The 20,587-nt window shown below is 37.9% G+C and overlaps 1 protein-coding gene across 1 annotated transcript in view; it reads right to left on the reverse strand.

The window, feature by feature from the left end:
* Positions 1-20,587, reverse strand: part of LOC140170955 (putative ammonium transporter 2) — a 65,715-nt gene that overhangs the window by 27,472 nt on the left and 17,656 nt on the right. Inside the window, exon 2 of the mRNA XM_072194148.1 lies at positions 271-832. Within this exon, the coding sequence (XP_072050249.1) occupies positions 271-832 (562 nt within the window). The remainder of the gene's footprint in view (positions 1-270; positions 833-20,587) is intronic.

The following is a 20,587-nucleotide window of genomic DNA, read 5'->3' on the forward strand; positions in this document are numbered from 1 at the left end:
GCTCTAATTCTTTTTGACATGTCCAGACTATTTTTTTAGTGTTCATGAGATTGGGTAACCACCCAAAACTATTCTTGTAAATGGCATGCAAAGCATATGGAAAATTACGTGTTGATAAAGAATAACGTAAATTTGAAACGGACGCTTGATCTGCTTCGAGGCAACATTGTAGCAACATTGTCACTATTCATCGACATTCGTTACCACAGATCTACATGACAACCAGGTAATGTGTATGTTTCAAGAAATAATTTAATTGGGTTTACTTACCAAAGCATAAACATACCAAGTAAAGCATTAGTAGGCGATCCCATTGGTGGCGGTGTATTAGTTTTATATCTTCTGTGTCTTGGACGCAAAACAAGCGTGGCAACAAATCCAGTTGTGCCACCAGCCACGTGTACCGGTCCAGCACCGGCAATGTCAACCACACCCAGCGTCTTTAAGAACCCACCTTTCGCCCACACCCAATGCGATGGAAAGCTATATATAAAAGTGTTGATAAATGAAAAGATAATATAAGCTTCTAATCTAGTTCTCTCTACCATTGCTCCTGATACAATTGTTGTTGCTGTTGTTGCAAAGGCAAGTTGGAATATAAAATTGGAATATTCCCATCCGATGGTCTCATTGGATGTAGTGTTCATACCGACAGTGAGGAAGAAGTTGCCCCAGCCAGAGAAGGCATTACTTTGGCTGCTCTCACCGAAGCTAAAAGCGTAACCCACCATCCAGTACGCTATTCCACCGAATATAACGTCCACGGCATTCTTCACCATAATGTTTACTTCATTCTTAGCCGTTGCCGTTCCACTTTCTAACAATCCAAACCCTGCAAGATAGAAAACAACGAAAACGAAATTAAACACTTATTTCCGTCGTATCATCATTATTTTACTGAAGAATTCCTCCCACTTTTATAGAAAGATTGCAATGGCAACAAGATGTTGGACAGCAACAGCTATATCGTTCAATTGTAATCTATTGTTGATTTTTTTTATGTCAACCCTGATTTGTTTTAACTGCAAAGTGGGTCTGGTAAGTTTAATTTTACCACTCTAACAGCAAAGTTACAAGCCTGTAAAGAACTGTTATCTGTCCGATGTAATGAAATGCAATTGCCAATAGTCCAGTGGCTCTGGTAAGTTTGAAATTTTACCAGTCTGACAACAAAGTTACAAGCCTGGCAAGGACTATTACGTGCCCGGTGTAATGAAATATCATTGCCAATGGTCCAGTGGCTCTGGTAAGTTTACAATTTTACCAGTCTGACAGCAAAGTTAAAAGCCTGGCAAGGACAATTACCAACCCGGTGTAATAAAATGACATTACCAATAGTCCAGTGGCTCTGGTAAGTTTGCAATTTCACCAGTCTGACAGCAAAGTTACAAGCCTGACAATGACTATTATAACCCGGGATTATAACCTACCCAATGTAACGCAATTTTATTGCCAAATGCTAATTATAGTCCAGTAAGTCTAGTTAAGTTGCGATGTATCATGTGAATGGTTTCCATGGAATTTGTCCTACAAGTTGAAATATTTTAGCACACGAACTTGTGCCCAAATGATTGGTATACATAAGTTTTCAATGTGTATCACAAAGACAGTTTCTTTCAAATTCATCCAATTCAAAATACACGTGTTGTTATAATTATACTGCGCATAAAGAGTTCCCGTACACAAGAGAATTTTTTAAAGGCGCAAAACCTAAATTATCAAGTAAAGTAGTCAATAGATGGAGAATTATGATTTTGATACCTCAGTCGACACGATGCGACTTTATTCCATTATTATCTTTAAAGGGACATTTCGTGATCCATAGCATCATCCCCACTTTTCTCAAAAAATGTTGAGATTTTTATACCACTGGAGGTCTGGTCACATAATGTTTATAATATGTCATGCGATCAAGCAAAATCAGTCGGAACTCGGAAATATTAAATTCCCAGTTTCTAGTTTCTTATAGGATAGTAAAACATTTACAAAGCTGCATCACGCCATTGAAGTCGAACAGCCAGTTCCAAAGATATGAGCAATTAAAGAGTTTACCTTTGTTTGGCTATATCTCAAAATCAATATTTCCGAGTTCCGATTGATTTTGCTTGATCGCATCACATATTTGTGTGCAAAATATTTTTTGCAGATCCATTCGCTTATAAAAAAATATCGTTTAATTTGTATTTACGTTCTGTTAACAGAACAAAATTACAGCACAGCAGCCTATCAATCATCCATAAAAAGAGGATGCTATAATCACAAATGCTAAATGTAGCATTTATGTTATTGTATGGTTTCTTCCTAGTACCTGATGTATTTTTGTTTTGATCGATATCTATCATGGCGGAATTTTAAACGTAAAATCACTGAATCGACCAAATAAGTAATAAAATGTCTACAGACTACGATTGAGACGTGATTTTACTATTGCCAGAAGCCAGACAAGTAAGATAATGCATGTATGGGAAATCACATGGAATCTCAAGGGGAAGGTCTTCTTTATTTTCGATAGTTCATCCTCATAATTGACATCTAGATGAACAAGAATCTATATCGATGATCACTTTCTTAATAGATTGAATATTCCAGAATTATGAAATATGGTGCAAAAGTGGAATAAATTCGCCCGAAGCGCGCAAAAAGTTGCAATTTGGGGGCTAAAATGGCCAAAGATGAGGTTTGGTCAGAAACTCGCATACAGGCGTCAACACTGAGAGGTGACTGTATGGACACCCCTGGCAAAATATTGGGGGGGGTATCCCCCACCCCGGATCTACAGCCTGTCTCAAAAAAAAAAATTGTGCAAGTAAAAGCGCCCTCTGTGGCAATTAGAAAATACCGTTATGACATAATGCTTACATCAACGTCAAGGGTATCGTCTTAGCTCTCAAATGTCGTTTAGTCTGTTCAATTTACTTGTTTTAATCTCGAGATATGCTTACTTAACAACGAAAGGGTAAAATCACAATTGTGCCACTTTATGGGGAAGAGGGCTGTACATGTAAATCAATGATAGCATCAAGTTTATCAAGAGTTCCTTCGTGAAATCAAAAGAATGCATCAATTACCCAACAATACAAAACTGTTTTTAGTGTTTTATCATCTGCCTTGACATCAGCAGAGCTTTTGACCGTGTGTGGCACACTGGTCTGCTTGAGAAACTTTCTGCACTAGGGTTTTCAGGTACTCTTCATGCTTGGCTGACGGACTATCTCAAAGATAGATCACTGAAGGTCGTCCTGAATGGGAGGGAGTCTGGATCGAAAAAAATCAATGCTGGGGTACCACAGGGCTCCATACTAGGCCCCCTACTGTTTATCATCTTCATTGACGACATCTCACAAGATCTGAACAATCAGTCCATCTTGTACGCAGATGATGCTACCATTATGTCCTTCATCAAATCTAGAGAAGATAGACTTCCTGCTGCAGCATCTCTCAACCGGGATTTGGCCAAGATCGAGACATGGGCTAAGACATGGAATGTCCTGTTTGGTGCTGCCAAATGTAAAACCACTACCATCTCCAACCGAAGAGATGCTGATGGCAACCATCCACCACTTCACTTTTTGGTGTAACTCTTGAAGAAGCTGAAAGCGTGGACCTTCTAGGTCTTACATTGAATAACAACTTGTCCTGGAACCAAGTAGTCACCAAAATGTCAAAGACAGCCGGTCAGCGACTGGGACTCCTCAGAAGACCTGCACAGAGAGTCATCATCTACAAGGCCATGATACGATCAAAAATGGAATATGCCAGCAGTGCTTGGACTGGTGCAACTCCCACCTCACTAGCTCAGCTTGACTCCATCCAAAATAGAGCTAAGCGTGTCATTGGTCTCCCAACAAATGAGTATGAAGATCATCGTATTCAGCCATTGAGCCACCGCAGGGCAGTTGGAGCAGCCACCCTCTTCCATCGTATGTTTTACAAGGAGGCCCCTGAGTTGTTATGCCAGCTGATGCCAGACATCCATGTCCATGACCCCAGGTTGCGACGGTCTGTGAGATCCCATGACCTAGCAGTGGAAGTCCCAAGATCAAACCTTGTCAGCCATGAAAGATCATTTCTACCATCTACAGCCCAATTATGGAATTCTCTACCTGCCCAAATTCCAGCCATTAGATCGAGTGCCAGCTTTAGCAGGGAGGTTAATCGCTTTCTGGGTGCATCCTCGTCAGCAGCTTCTAAATGATTTATTTGTCTCTGCTGTTAATGCCCAGTTATGCCATGTCGTAAAAAAAAAAAAAAAAAAAAAAGTATAATGATTCTCTTTTCCACTTTCGACAAATTAAACGATACATAAATATTTCATATTCTTCTGTAAAATTAAATACATGTGCATGTCAAAGATTTTATCATGGTAAATACTGTTCTCTTTGTCATTCAAGACATGTTAAAAGACAAACAAATATTGCACACTTATAGGTTAATGAACTTTGACAAGTTCATGAAGTTTGACAAATTAATGAAATTAGATAAAATAATGCACGCACGCTGGTATTGATGCGCCTAATGCACGAGCCCCGAAGAGGGGAGTGCATGAGAGGCATCAACATCAGCTATCATTGATTTACATGTACAGCCCTATTCCCTATAGTAAAAGTGGCACAATTGTGATTTTACCCTTTCGTTGTTAACTAAACATATCTCGAGATTAAAAAGAGCAAATTGAACAGAACAAACGGTATTTGAGAGCTAAGACGGTGCCCTTGACGTTGATGTAAGCATCATGTCACAACGGTATTTTATAATTGCCAAAGAGGGCGCTTTTCACTTGCACAATTTTTTTTTTTTTTTTGTATACGCCTATGGTGAAAGAAACAAATTAATGTTGAGTCACGACAAGGCAGTGACAACACAATCATCACACGAAATGCAAGGACAGTCGAAGGGTACTTAAATGGTTATCTTGAATAAGAGTCGCATGCACAAGCAATGTTGGAGATGGCGGAAGGTTTTTCTCTAACATGCTAAGAATATTTTATTTACACTTTTGACTTTAAAGCCGTGTTGTAACATTTCCATAAAAAATAGGTCAGTATTTCTTTTCCATAAAATGCTAGGTTTTACTGTCAGATACGTCCCCTTTTAATTTTGAGCCGAACAAATGAGGTAAAGCAAAGAAAATTGGAAATTACTACCGGCGCAAATGTCGCCAATGCGTGTCATTACATCGGTTGTGCTACGGTACGATCCTTTGATGTATGTATGACCGTCCAGCACGCCATTTACGTACTGTGTTATGAACATTGCGTACGCATTCGACTAATATTTCCAACGTAATAATTAAACGACGGCTCCTTCGTTTTATTCAAAATCTCGGATTTTGACAAAACTACAACACCTAAGTCTCGATTTTGGCGAGGTATGTTAAATAAAGTGCATTACAATCATCGTGTACAAAACAGAATTTTGAAAAATTTTAAGCAAATGTTACAATATGGGTTTAAGATGTGGTGACAGATTTGGCTATATTGATACGTCCAACAGTTACTGATACATAAAATCATTGAGGACATGTTCGGAAGGTTGAGGGAACCATCGTGTTGTTCACCTAGATAAAGCTGTTACGAGTCGTAAATGACTCAAGGCCAAACCACTTTTTATCCAAATTCACACAACAAAACACATTGTTTTTTAGAATTAACAAAATAAAAAGCATAGTATGATTAACAATGATCCTGCATATAAACACAAAAGCACACACTTCATGAATCACCGTAATTTTACAATGATTACTTATCCGGCAGTCTGCTTGTTTTTGTTGACAACAAAGGTCTGTTGCACACATTGTTCCCGACGACTGATGTAAATCATAATTCAAAACTTATTCTGCAACGACCACTGTTCAGCGAAATCCACTGTTGACTGAAATTTATATATCCTTTGCGTACAAATTCTTGAACAGATGACAATAGTACTTCTTTCACCAATGACTTATTTGCTCCAGAAAACGGGCTTTTTCCGAACTGTTCCACACACATCGACAGATGTGTTGTTTCATAAACCAGACTTCAGCAAATCGACAGAAGAATATATTCCACTTTTAGTAAGAGAAGATCGAGCACTTTCTTGACTATAAACATTGGAATGATCGTCCTCGAAACATTAAAAAAAAAACCTACGTCTCAACACAAATGTCTTCAAGAACATAATATAGTAACTTGTAACCCCGGCTTGTAACAATATTTCTTCATTTCCTATTTACCTACCCCTTTAGGTAAGGTTTTCTCCTACTGGTCATTTGGGCTTCCTTTACAATCAGGATTTTGGGTGCAGGCTGGGAGTGCCCTCCCACCATCAGTTAGGGCACGGACCCTCTATTATTGTTGGGATTTTCTTGGGAGGTGCTTTCTGTCTGTGATTTCTATTTCAAGGCGTGGAAGTAAATATGCGCCGCAAGGTATTTAAGCTAATACCTCTTCTTAATATCATATGGAGTAAATTTTTACATTTTCTTGTCTTTTATGTGTATTTTTAAATACTTGTTTGTTTTACTTCTGTTCTAGGTTGTCTTCGTCGTCTTCTGCCATCATTTTTATTACCATTCGCATTTATGGACATTCCGGTAAGCATTCAATTTGCTTCATATTCTTCCGTTTGTGAGATTTTGAGCAATATTTTCACTGACATTGGATCTTTTTGCTCACCGGTGCAGTCAACGATTCCTTACCCGTGTGGTCCCGTGCACCGAACACCATAGGGTTCACTATAATTTCTGCGTGTTGGAACCCGTGTCCTGTGTTCATCAACCATGACAAACTCATTGACTTGGATATTTGCTATAGTGCTCGTGTCCTTGAGCGTACATTCATCTGTTTGTCACCGCTTTACTATCCCGATTTATGATGGCGATGAATGGAGTAATCATGACAAGGCTATCCGTGATTTACTGGGTCCGCTCCACTTCGAAATTGGAGCAGACGAGTCCCCTGCTTGTGCAGCTCAGAAATTTTCCGATACGCTTGTCTCCTACTTTGGTAGCCATGAAGATTTTGTTGAAGAAAAACATTCTCAAACGTACTTATCACATGAGCCAAAGATTCTGTCCGCGGCCAGAAAAAAGAAGAGCATTTTACGCAAAAAAGCATTTGCTGCAAACGCAACCCGTGAAGATAAAAATATGTTTCGCCAAGCGGTTAAGACTGTCTCATACCTCAAAAAGCTGGACAAAAGCAACAAAACTACCAAAACCGCCGCCCATCAGGAAAAAATGTATCATTCGAACTTTTGGAGCTTCGCCAAAAACGCATCCAATAATACTCTTGACTCTACTTCCGCCCGACCAACTTTTACCAAAGATGTTGCCGACACATACTTCCCAAATAAATACTCTCAACAAGTGACACTCGACCTTACCCAACTTTCATGGTTCCCGAACCTTCCAGTTAAAGATGACTCGTACATTTCATTCAATATGTCTGTTATCAAACCTAAGGATGTCAAAAACATTCTCCGGACGAAGAAAGCAACCTCAGCACCCGGTGATGATGGTCTTATGTATGGGATGCTCAAGCATCTCCCGTCTACTCACCATCTTTTGGCCACCATTTTTACCAAAATGCTTCTGGTTGACCCTCTTCCTCCGGAGTCTTGGTCTCAATCCAAGGTAGTGCTTATTCATAAAGCCGGCGAAACTGACAAACCGGAAAATTTCCGGATGATTTCGCTTACTTCTTGCATTGCGAAGGTTTTCCACCAAGTCGTCGCTGAGCGATTAGGCTCATATCTGACTACTAACCTGTACATAGACCCCGCGATCCAGAAAGCGTTTCTTCAGGGAGTAAACGGATGTATTGAACATAATCAAGTATTGCAAGAAACAATCTCTTATGCCAAAACCCGGAAGAAGACTGTACATATTACGTTTTTCGATTTGGCTGATGCCTTCGGCAGTGTAAGCCATGATCTCATTACTCACTCCATGGAACGCTGTCAGCTCCCCGAGAATGTCCAGTCCTATGTTACTAATCTCTATTCCAACCTTAACGGCCACGTCCAAGGCCCCAACTGGAATTCTTTACCATTTAAATTCAAGAGGGGGACATTCCAAGGCGATCCTTTGTCCCCCGTTATTTTTCTCATGTGTTTCAACCCATTGCTCGAATACCTGGAAACCATGCGTGAGAAGACCGGCTTTTGTTTGGACACAACCAAAATCATCACTACCCCATATGCCGACGATTTCAATCTCATCACCAATAACAAAATTCAACACCAAAAAATAATGAACGAACTTCATACGAAGGCTACCAGCATGGGTCTCACATTAAAACCATCCAAATGTCGTTCTCTCTCTTTATGTGGTGGCAAACCAACTCTGATTGATTTCCATATCGGAGAAAATGTCGTGAAAACCGTTAATGAGGACCCACAAAAATTCCTCGGGTCGCTGATAACGTTTCATGGAAAGGAACAAGAAATTTATGATTATGTCTATGCACAGCTCTATAGTAAATTAAATAATATTGACTCCACTTTAATTCGCAATGAGTACAAACTGGCAATATATATCCGTTACTGCCTCTCCTCCATGAGATTCTGTCTTACGGTGCATGACCTGACCCATTCTAATCTTGTGCTTTTAGACCGTATGTCCGGGCAGTATGTTAAGAAATGGCTTGGGATTCCAAAACATGGTGCAAATACTGCCCTGGTCCATATGTCCCGAGGGCTTAACATCCAGCGCATTTCTGATGTTTATCGCCAGGCTCATTCCGCATCATATAGTAGATCTAGGTGCAAAGCTGATGAAGTTACTAACCTGGCTCTTGACCTCAAGCTCAACAGAGAATCTACGTGGTCTCGTAAAATTTCCATAACCAACCAGTGTGAAAACGTTCATGCACTTGCTATTGGAGCCCGGGTCAACCCCCTTGGAATAAGGTCCAACCTGATGTTAAAAAGATCCTGAAGGAAGAGACGGATAACCACTGGAAATCTGTAGTTGAGCCCCTCTTGAGCCAGGGGGAGTTTCCGAAACTGCTTGAAACATGTAATTCCGATCTGTCTTGGAAATCCATTATGTTTTCATTACCAAAGGGTGTGCTTAAATTTGCAATCAATGCCTCCATAGATTCCTTGCCATCATTCACCAATTTGAAAAGATGGGGAAAAAGGCTTACGGACAGCTGTCCCTTTGTCAGGGGAAAGGTACTCTCCTGCACATTTTAAATAATTGCCAAAATATGCTGGACAGGTATCTATGGAGACACAACAACCTCATCCGTATTTTTCTTTCCACATTTCAACAGTCGGAGGCATTTCGTAATTCTCATATTAAAATCTATGCCGATCTGGAAAATTATACCATAGGAGGGGGACCATACCACCCAATATCATTTCCACGTCTCAAAAACCGGACATTGTGTTATACTGGCCTTCTGACAAGCGAGTCATTCTCTTTGAGTTGTCGGTACCATTTGAACCAAACATCAGTAAAGCTCATTACACCAAACTTGATCGCTATTCTTCCCTGGTTGCCGACATCACTAACGCCGGGTACTGTTGCTCACTTGTTGCGGTTGAAGTAGGCTCAAGAGGCTTCATTGACGCCGACAACAAGAATAGTCTGACTCGTCTGTCAAAAGATCTCAATCTTCCCACAAAGTATTCTGATCTCAAGACCCAGTTGATTAAATCGGCGCTAATGTCATCTTATTCCATTTTCATCGCCAGATATGAAACATCTTGGAATGTAAATGAAATTATTTAACTTTTTCTTCCCGCCATGAGTATTTCCAACTTTGTTTATTTATTTAAATGTTTGTATTTTTGTCCTGCCTTGCCTGCAACCGGAATGGGTTGCAGTAGATCTGGGCTTTATATGTGTTTTTCTTTATGTTGAATAAAGATGATTTATATATATATTTTTAAATACTTGTTTGTTGGTTATCTGTGTTGTATCCTGGGCAGCAAGGGAGATCAGTGCTGGCCACTGATTGCTTGTCCCAGGTTAAAGAAGAAATAACTAAATAAATAAATAGATAAATTAGAAAGCCTACAACAAATTTCTTGATAAAATCCACCAAGAAAATCTCTTGCTTTTCTCTTTTATACAAAACTTGTCACCCTGGAAAGCCCCGGCTAGTAAAAGCTCATTCTCATGATTCTGTCACATCCACCTTATTATAGTCACAGGGATTTAACAAGATGCAATACAAAATTTAGCCATATGGGGATTTCCCAGATAAAATAGATTTCCCCAGAAATGTCATTCATTACACACAAACTCTTGCACGATCACTTGAAAGGGGGTTCCCATCTTTCATGAAATAGCTTTAAATTGTAAACAAAGTTAAATAATTAAATTAAATTACTCAGGGCACATCACAAAGCGCTGGTTAAACCTTTATCGTCTATCTTCACCCAAGTGTATTAGGCCTTAATAGGTACCGGCATATTGCTGGGCAACAGACTCCTTGAGCAGGAGGAGTGGCGATCAACAACAAGAAGTTAATTAAGGGGTGTCGGGCCTAAATGCGAACGAAAAAGAATTGGTCCGTTAGACCTGAGAGCATTGCTCCGTCATGACCTTTACATTACCTATGACCGTTACATTTACTGTATAATTATCAAGTTCCTGATCAGTCGCTTTTCTTAAATATAATTATTTTGATCAATATGATGTCAAAATGGCAAAAGGCTGACCATCTCTATTATATACACATATTTTTAAACGGATATTAGCATCTATCAAACAATTCAAACATTTCAGTTGTAGTTCTATAGAATCTGTTGTTATATTTATTGCGCCTTCCTAAATAACAACCTTAGGGCAATTTAAAGAGTCAAAATGTTCACTCTAAACCGTTCAGGCATACCAAAAACACTTTCAAACATTTATTCCAAAGATTTGGTCACGGAACATTAGCAATCTTCTTTTACTATAAATAAATGAATTAAAAAACCATATAAAATGCGTTTGCTCATATTTGGACATAAATCCGTTGAATTCCGCACAGGATTCCTATAATAACATTGACATATTCCTTGTCATGCAACTATTGTGAATGTCTAATTCAATACAGCCATTATAAAATACTGGACTTTCTACAACTAATTGTTCTGAAAAGGAACAAAAAGGCACTGAGCGAAACAAAGATTCATTCGATTTTAAATTACATTTTCTTGGATGGCAATATTGTCATATTAAATATCATGCACGCGTAATATCATCGATTTTTCGTTGTAATATTGCTAATTTAGAGAATTTAAACTATCGCATAATTATGTAATTCCGCTGCCTCTTTAAGTTTACAATACGACCCTATGTATTTAAAGCCTTAATGTACGATTTCCGTCAAATATCTAAAATGGTTTAAATGGCTTGACCTTTTATTTTGCAGAATGTTGAATCATTGTTTCAAATTTAAATGAAAGAAAACATTAGCCGTATTCATGGGGCTTCATTTTTTTTTTTTTTTATAAGTCCTAGAAACCAAGAAGATTTCACTAAATTACATTAAGTCATAAAGCAATAGACAAAAACGAGTAGTAATATAGAACATACTCTTACATAAGCAGAAAACACAGAGGTTGGTTCAAAATTGAAATTTGTGCGGTAATTATGCATCATGGGCGTAGACAAGACCATTAATTGAAGGCCATTATTAATTGGATGCGAAATGCAAGCGAAACAGGCACATTTATAGTTGGGCGATCTAGAGCAATTCCGTGACCGTGGAGAGCGAAGGTTCTTTTTTCAGTGGATTTGTCTTCTATGAAGGTTAATTAAAAAATTTAGCGGGGTGCCCCTCGCGAAAGTGTGGGCGAATCCGTGGGAGCCCAAAATCCAAAATGGCCGCCATCGGCCATTTTAAAAATTATTTTTTCAATGGTTTGGCCTACAATGCTGTTCAGTATTATGTTTTCTGAGGTTTTTTGGGTCGACGAATTCATATCTGATGTCTATTTTATGATATTACCAACTTTTGACCTTCAAATCCAAGATGGCCGCCGATTTTCAGCTCAGAAAGGTCAATTTTTCACATTTGTCGTAGAGCCTTCATAATAGGCTCTAATTCAAGCTCTCAACATGTCGAGTTGGGTGATGGACACTAAAAACTACAAGTAATAATGATTTGACCTATTTTTGACCTTCAAATCCAAGGTGGCCGCCGATTTTTAACTGGTGAGAAAGGTAAAAATTTCAAATTCGTTGTATAGCCTTCATAATATACTCTAATTAGAGCTCTGAGTAGTCGTAGAGTCTTCATAATATCTGTAATGAATACCGTACCCCATTCTGGCATACACATACACCCCCGCACACCTACATATACATTATATTCACATTATTTGAATAAGTTTAGTCGTTATTGGTTTCAGGTCTACGTGTGTTTTGCTCTGCACCCTATCAACAAAGAATGAATGCAGCATCAAAGACATTTATATAATTTTATATTTAGAAAGAAACACTATTATATGAGACTGTACTAGTGCATAGATCACCTATAACACTACTTGCTTGTTACCTACAGCAAAATCATCCCCTATCAATGTCTACTGAAATGTAGCAATCCGTGTAGGACCTAAGTCCTATCATACTATTGTCCAAGGTAAATATGGTAAATGGGAGAGTTTACAAACAAAAACGGAAAACATATGGTGATTTTTACAACACTTCTTCATGGAAATATGGGTCTAGAAGTCATTACATACATCACATGTTACATTATATCTTAATCTCATCTTCAGACAGGATTGAAAAGGCTCAGTATTCAAGTAAACCATCAAGTTCTGAAAGTGATGATGAGACAGAGGGACCATTGGCACCCAAGCGCCCGCGTTCATCTGTGCGTGGACCTCTTCACAAAAAAAACTAAATGTGTATGGTGCATGTGGGGTGTGGATCTGAAGCACCCAAATAGACCACAGGGTTAGCTGTCCATAGTCAACACACACTCAGCATGACGCTCCTTTAAGCGCCACACAGTCCTCGTAAAACATGGGGAGCTGAGGGGTCGTCTCACACAGCTTGTTGAGTCCACGTCAGCACTGTCAGGTCCTTTCGCAAATGATATCATGTACCAACAAGCCTGTTGGTTGCAGCACGTCAATCACACACAATTAAAGTTAGATGATGTAATGCATCATCAGAATGTGTGTCTCGCAGAGCCAAAAAATTTGCTCTTTAGACACGTGGATGGATTCGATCTTTCACCGAGCACGAGATCCATTCACGAGACCCTCTTATTCCCTCTGTTACTCCTGTTGCATTGCCTGTTATAGTATCGATCTTGAAGTCGTCAGTGTTAACGATAACAATGGCTGGCTTGCTGTCTGCAATCTCCTGCTGGCAGGTTGCCTATGCTTCAACGACCATTAGAGTTCAGTAATCTTACAATCAGCATAGCTGATGCAGACACGACTCTTGTGTAGAGTTCCACCAGATCTTGACTCCTCGTTATACAAGGAACATTGATGCCCAGGTTGATAACAGTGGTGGTGATCTGTCCAGTGCTGTGATCATGGATGCCAGACTGAGTATGGAATGGTTGAGATCGACAGTTTTCTCTGAGGCTGTTTTAGCCAAGTCGGCAGCTTGTTGATTAGTTAACAGTTAAAACTGTTAACTAATCAACTCACAGAACTCTTTGTGTTCTTCAAGATGATCGATATGAGGTGGGCAGGCGGCAGTAGATGTGTCTTTGATCTTCTTAAACAGCCGCTGTGCCAGGTTCTTCTGGAGGATCTGTTCATTACTGATACCAAGTGATGAAATGGCAGCCTCAGTGTCATCACCTCTTCCCCCAATATCATAGACCCACTCACCCTTGTTATCTTTTTATTTCTCTCTTTGAAGCCAATTGTCTCTTGATACTCATTAATGCGAATTGAGCAGGTCCTTGAGATTGGACGATTTTACAGCACCCACTGCATAGTCATAGTCACTATGCATAGCATAGTCATGCGTTTGTAGTCTGCTATACAGAGGTGCTTAGTGAAGATGATCGAATCCATGTGTCGAAAGACCAAATTCTTTACCTCTGCGAGACACACGTTCTGAAAACACATCGATTTGTGTGTGGTTGACATGGTTCAACCAACAGGCATAGTGATACACTCAATATCAATTTGCGAAAGGATCTGACAGTGCTGACGTGGACTCAACAATCTGTGTGAGACGATCCCTCAGCTCCCCATGTTTTACGAGGACTGTGTGGCGCTTAAAGGAGCGCCATGCTGAGTGTGTTGATTATGAAAAGCTAACTCCCCAGCAAACACAAAAACGTTTTAAAAACGTTTTAAATAAGTTGTATTTTGGCTTTTGATTTAGGTAAAAACATTTTAATAACATTAAAATGTCGGGTTATATAAAGGTCATGAAATCGTTTTAAAACGTTTTGTATAAAAACACACTACAACAATATTTTTAAAATGTTTTCGAAATGTCATTGTAAACTATTTTTGCAAACATTTTTGGCCAAATATTTTGTCAACACTTAAATAACATTATGTTAAAATATTTGCACCCAGCAAACACAGGAATGTTCTTAAAATATTTTTTACAAAACGTTTTAATAACATTTAAATGTCGGGTTATATAAAGGACATGAAAACATTTTAAAAACGTTATTGTAAATATTTTGGGGAAACATTTTTTGCAAAATATTTTTTCAATCCCAAAATAACATTCTGTTTAGAATGATTTGTACCAAGTTTTCAAAAATGTTTTTGGAATGTTATTAAAACATTTTTATACCATTTATATAACCAGACATTTAAATGTTTTCTGTAAAACAGTTGTATTTGCTGTGCAGTAAATTAGCAACAAATGTTTTTTAATGTTATGAAAACGTTTTATACCATTAATGTACCCTTTATATAACCCGACATTTAAACGTTTTCTGACAACCTTTTATAATCTTTTGCGAATGATGTCGAAAACGTTTTGTGTTTGCTGGGTCTGTGGTCAATCCGGGTGCTTCAGATCCACACCACGCATGCACCATACACATTTAGGTTTTTTCGTGAAGAGGTCCACGCACAGATGAACGCGGGCGCTTGGGTGACAATGGTCCCTCTGTCTCATCATCACTTTTAGAACTTGGTGGTTTACTTGAATACTGAAGATGAGATTAAGATATAATGTAACATGAGATGTATGTAATGACTTTTAGACCCATATTTCCATGAGGAGGTGTTGTAAAAATCACCATATTTGTCAAGTCCTGACCGGGGTCCTGACCAGTTTTTCGTTTTTTTTTTGTAAACTCTCCCATTTACCATATTTACCTTGGACAATAGTAGGACTTAGGCCCTACACGGATTGCTACATTTCAGTAGATATTGATAGGGGATGATTTTGCTGTAGGTATTAAACAAGCAAGCAGTGTTATAGGTGATCTATGCACTAGTCTCATAGAATAATATTTCTTTTTAAATATATATAAATATCTTTGATGCTGCATTCATTCTTTGTTGATAGGGTGCAGAGCAAAACACACGTAGACCTGAAACCAATAACGACTAAACTTATTCAAATAATGTGAATATAATGTATATGTAGGTGTGCGGGGGTGTATGTGTATGCCAGAATGGGGTACGGTATTCATTACAGATATTATGAAGACTCTACGACTACTCAGAGCTCTCATTAGAGTATATTATGAAGGCTAAACGACGAATTTGAAATTTTTACCTTTCTTAGCTGAAAATCGGCGGCCATCTTGGATTTCAAGGTCAAAATAGGTCAAATCATTATTACTTGTAGTTTTTAGTGTCCATCACCCAACTCGGCATGTTGAGAGCTTCAATTAGAGCCTATTATGAAGGCTCTACGACAAATGTGAAAATTTGACCTTTCTGAGCTAAAAATCGGCGGCCATCTTGCATTTGAAGGTCAAAAATAGGTCAAATCATTATTACTGGTAGTTTTTAGAGTCAATTATTCAACTCGGCATGAGGAGAACTTTAATTAGAGCTTATTATGAAGGCTCTACGACAATTATGAAAATGTGACCTTTCTGAGCTGAAAATCGGCGGCCATCTTGGATTTGAAGTTCAAAAGTTGGTAATATCATAAAATAGACATCAGATATGAATTCCTCGACCAACAAACCCCAGAAAACATATACTGAATAGCATTGTAGGCCAAACCATTGAAAAAATAATTTTTAAAATGGCCGATGGCGGCCATTTTGGATTTTGGGCTCCCACGGATTCCGCCCACACTTTCGCGAGCGGCACCCCCGCTAAATTTTTTAATTAACCTTTATAGAAGACAAATCCACTGAAAAACGAACCTTCGCTCTCCACGGTCACGGAATTGCTCTAGATCACCCAACTATTACCCCCTAATAACTGGAAATTTAAAACTTATCATTAAAAACATATGTAAAATTCCGGGAGTAAAATGCATTCTAACAATTGAAACAAAGCTATATTATTGGTACATGTGTGAGATCACTCGCTATTTTGAAAGGTTAAACTCTTAAAAGACCTCTCTTTGGAAAGTGTGCAGTATGGGTATTATGATCACGGGTAACGACCAGGATTATGGGTAAAGTATAAGGACACCGCGATAGAGCCTGTCGGAGCTGGGCTAATAAGCCTCTAATACTCACATATGTATATAAGGATGAAATGTTGGTATTCATACCAACATTTCCCACATAATGTCGCTATGACATCATAATGTAAGTGCGCCCTCAATTTTCCCGCCATAAAGAGCGCAAGATATGGACTTACAAATTAATACAATTATCTCGAGTCCTTTGAGGGCTTATTTGAGCGCTTCAGTGCACCGAGAATAGATATATTACGAGATTGATACAACAGCCATTTAGACATCGTTTTGATGTTCAGGAGTGGTCTTATTCTGTTTCTTCTTTAATTAAAGGGGCACATCGTGATCCACAGCCTCATCCCCCACTTTTCTCAAAAAAAGTTGAGATTTTTATATCACTGGAAACCTCTGGCTACATAATGTTTATGTACAAAATATTTCTTGCAGATTAATTCGTTTAGCAAAGATATCGTGAAATTTGAATTTCGTTCTGGTGCACCAGAACGAAATTACAACGTATTGTCTATGGAGCAGTGTAATACACATAATCATGCATAACTCGCACACGCAATATCGGAATCAACTGAAATTTTGGGAATATGCTTTTTTCGTGGATATGTACTGAAAAATGTCATAAAAAGAGGATGCTAGGATCACGAAATACTCCTTTAATTGACACTGACACTATTCACCAATTATGGAGTTTCATGTTGGATTGTCCGTATTCCTTTTGATCTGTTGATACGAGAATCAAAATCTGGAAGAAAGTGCAGCGTCTTCATTCTTTTTAGTAAAATTTCCTATTTTTCTTCAGAATTTAGCAAATTTATCGTAATTTTAAACAGAATTAATCGAAAATAATTAGTATATGTTTCATGTATCATAATACTCAAAACAATTGCCAAAGCAATATCTAATTGTGAAAAGTGACTGATAGCATCGAATGAGAACGCAAAATCCATAAAAGATATGTTTTTCTTTTTCGTCAATTTAAGTATTTTTGCGGGGTTTTGATCACCATATAAAAACACTGTGAATAATACAATAATGGGTTAACCCACTTTAGACACACTTTGGCTAACAAAATTCAAACAATACAACACATTTTCAGTCCTTATATTATCGCTGGCTCAATAAGGAAAAACGGACTTTCACCAGGCTGTGATGTGGGGATGAGGCTGTTGAGGCTTTATGGCGCATTAACAGTTAGACTAAATCCATCGTCATTGTCTTTTAACTCTTATTGAGATATTCCAGTTGAAATCCATACACTCCCTATGGAAGACATGACCTTAATCTTCACACATGAATTACATGAATGGGTACCTCTGTTTGAAATCTGCACCCCCTGCGTGAGAGTTTAAGGTCATATCTTCCACAGGGAGTGCATGAATAGCCCATATTTTAATACAAGCAATGAGTCCAAAGATTTTTGATTTTCTCAAACACGTAATATATTGATCTTGTCAAATATACGTACTCAGTGTAAACAGTTGTTTTGCCCTTGAACCTATTAATATAATCATGCGAAAACATATCAATCACAAATATTTGTTACAACAATTTTTCTTCCATGACATAATTATTATTCTTGGTTACTCTTTCAATTTCGATCCAAGCTTTGGGTTTTCTGCTTATGTATAAGGTGGAAGAGTTTAATTAAAGTCTAAGAAAGAAAGAAAGAAAGAAAGAAAGAAAGAAAGAAGGAAGGAAACGAGAAAAGAAAAGAAAGAAGACCACGTACTCTATATACTTGATGACACTCCATTTGGTTATTAGTTTAGGGCCCTGGTTTAATGATTATACTTGGGGTTTAGATGACAATGAAAGCATATCCCCAGAGCCTTGATGACTGAAATTCAGAAACCAACTGAATTCTTAAAACCATTTTACCAGACTCACATCTTTTGAGAGACTACGGTATCGCACCTTAATCCTCTAGGTGCATCTTCAGGTCATCTGTTGATCTGGCGGCAATTGGTCATCTTTATGACCACTGGTGAGATAGTGTTGCCAGGGGCCTACAATTCTGTAGTCACGAACATTCGCAAGAAGCTAGATCAACGACCTCTGGTAACACTATCTTACCAGTGGTCAATGATGACCAATTACCTATACCGCCAGATCAACAGACGGCCTGTAGATGCCTATGATAAGGCGCGATACCGTAGCCTCTCAAAAACGTGAGTCCACTTGAATGGTTTTAAGAGATTAATTCTAAAAATGTAATATTGTATTTTTTGTATGTTGTTTGTCCATATTACACACAACAAGTTAGATATACCAGAGAAGATGTAAAGAAAGGAGGGAGAACAGAAGTATATCCTGGAGATAATCCTGTAGGTAATCCTGTCGAACCTATTCATAGTCCTTTATTCTCAAGTAGTTGCAAATCTACTTGAAAGTAGCCTTTGATGTGATGTGTGTTGCCGACTACGGTTGATTAATTTTCACTCCAGAATTGAAACCATATCCAATGTTTCTATAGAGAATCCCTTGAAAGTATGACACGTGTGTGTTAAGTACCTGATGTTGCTCTGAAGGGATACCACACGTGGATACTATAAGAAAGAAATGTAGTTTTGTAAAGATTCCAAAAAAACGTCCATTTTGGAACATATATTAATTATTTAGGGGAGTGTTTTAGGATTTTGTTAGAAAAGTGATGATTTTTGATCATCTATATTTTATTGTTTTATGTATTTTCCTGTCATTTCCTGCAAACTTAATAAAGATATTTTGATAATTGAAAATAGTCTGTATCATAAATCGTAGCGGTTGAAAGCGTAACCAAGCGTGCAAAATTATTATTTGCCATGGAACTTCGGTCATATTTTATTTGAAATAAACTGGATGTTAGGATCTGCATGCATGGTATGCACAGTATTGATGGTATACAGACACTGACCTTTCCCTAAAACTAGTAAGCAGCAACTTGTGTATCACACCCGTCATGGGTTTGACCCCTTTTGTTGTATTTTATTGTTAAACCTAAATAGCGTGATTAAAATATCAATGTGACGGTATAATAAAAAGATATGATAAAATGACAATATGACAGGAGAGGGAATTGCACTTAAGGGTATGAACTACCAAATCACACCATCCATCCATTCGCACAAAGAATGACTCAAACCAAATCACTAGATGGACAGGAGAACACTAAGGATGATTCCGGAGTTCAGCCAAACTGGAGCTGGGCTTTCCTTGAATCTTTTGGTTTTCCACCTGTAACTCTTGACTTTAGGGGGCTTTCTTTATAGGGTAAAATATCATTGCTAATAGTCTAATGGTTCTGGCAAGTTGGCAATTTTACCAATCTGACAACAAATTTACAAGCCTAACAAGAACTATTACCTGCCCGGTGTAATGAAATAACATTGGCAATAGTCCAGAGGCTCTGGTAAGTTTGAAATTTTACCAGTCTGACAGCAACGTTACAAGCCTGACAAGGACTATCCCAGCAAACACAAAACGTTTTCGACATCATTCGCAAAAGGTTATAAAACGTTGTCAGAAAACGTTTAAATGTCGGGTTATATAAAGGGTACATTAATGGTATAAAACGTTTTCATATCATTAAATAACATTTGTTGGTAATTTACTGCACAGCAAACACAAATGTTTTACAGAAAACATTTAAATGTCGGGTTATAAAAAGGGTATAAAAACGTTTTAATAACATTCCAAAAACATTTTTGAAAACTTGGTACAAATCATTCTAAACAGAATGTTATTTTGGGGATGAAAAAAAAAAATGTTTTGCAAAAATGTTTGCACAAAATATTTACAATAACGTTTTTAAAATGTTTTCACGACCTTTATATAACCCGACATTTAAATGTTATTAAAATGTTTTGTAAAAAACATTTTAAGAACATTTCTGTGTTTGCTGGGTGCAAATATTTTAACATTAACGTTATTTAAGTGTTGACAAAATATTTGGCCAAAAATGTTTGCAAACATAGTTTACAATGACATTTCGAAGACATTTTAAAAATATTGTTGTAGTGTGTTTTCATACAAAACGTTTTAAAACGATTTCATGACCTTTATATAACCCGACATTTT

This window comes from Amphiura filiformis, chromosome 15, assembly GCF_039555335.1.
Source record: "Amphiura filiformis chromosome 15, Afil_fr2py, whole genome shotgun sequence".
Classification (NCBI taxonomy): Eukaryota; Metazoa; Echinodermata; class Ophiuroidea; order Amphilepidida; family Amphiuridae; genus Amphiura; species Amphiura filiformis.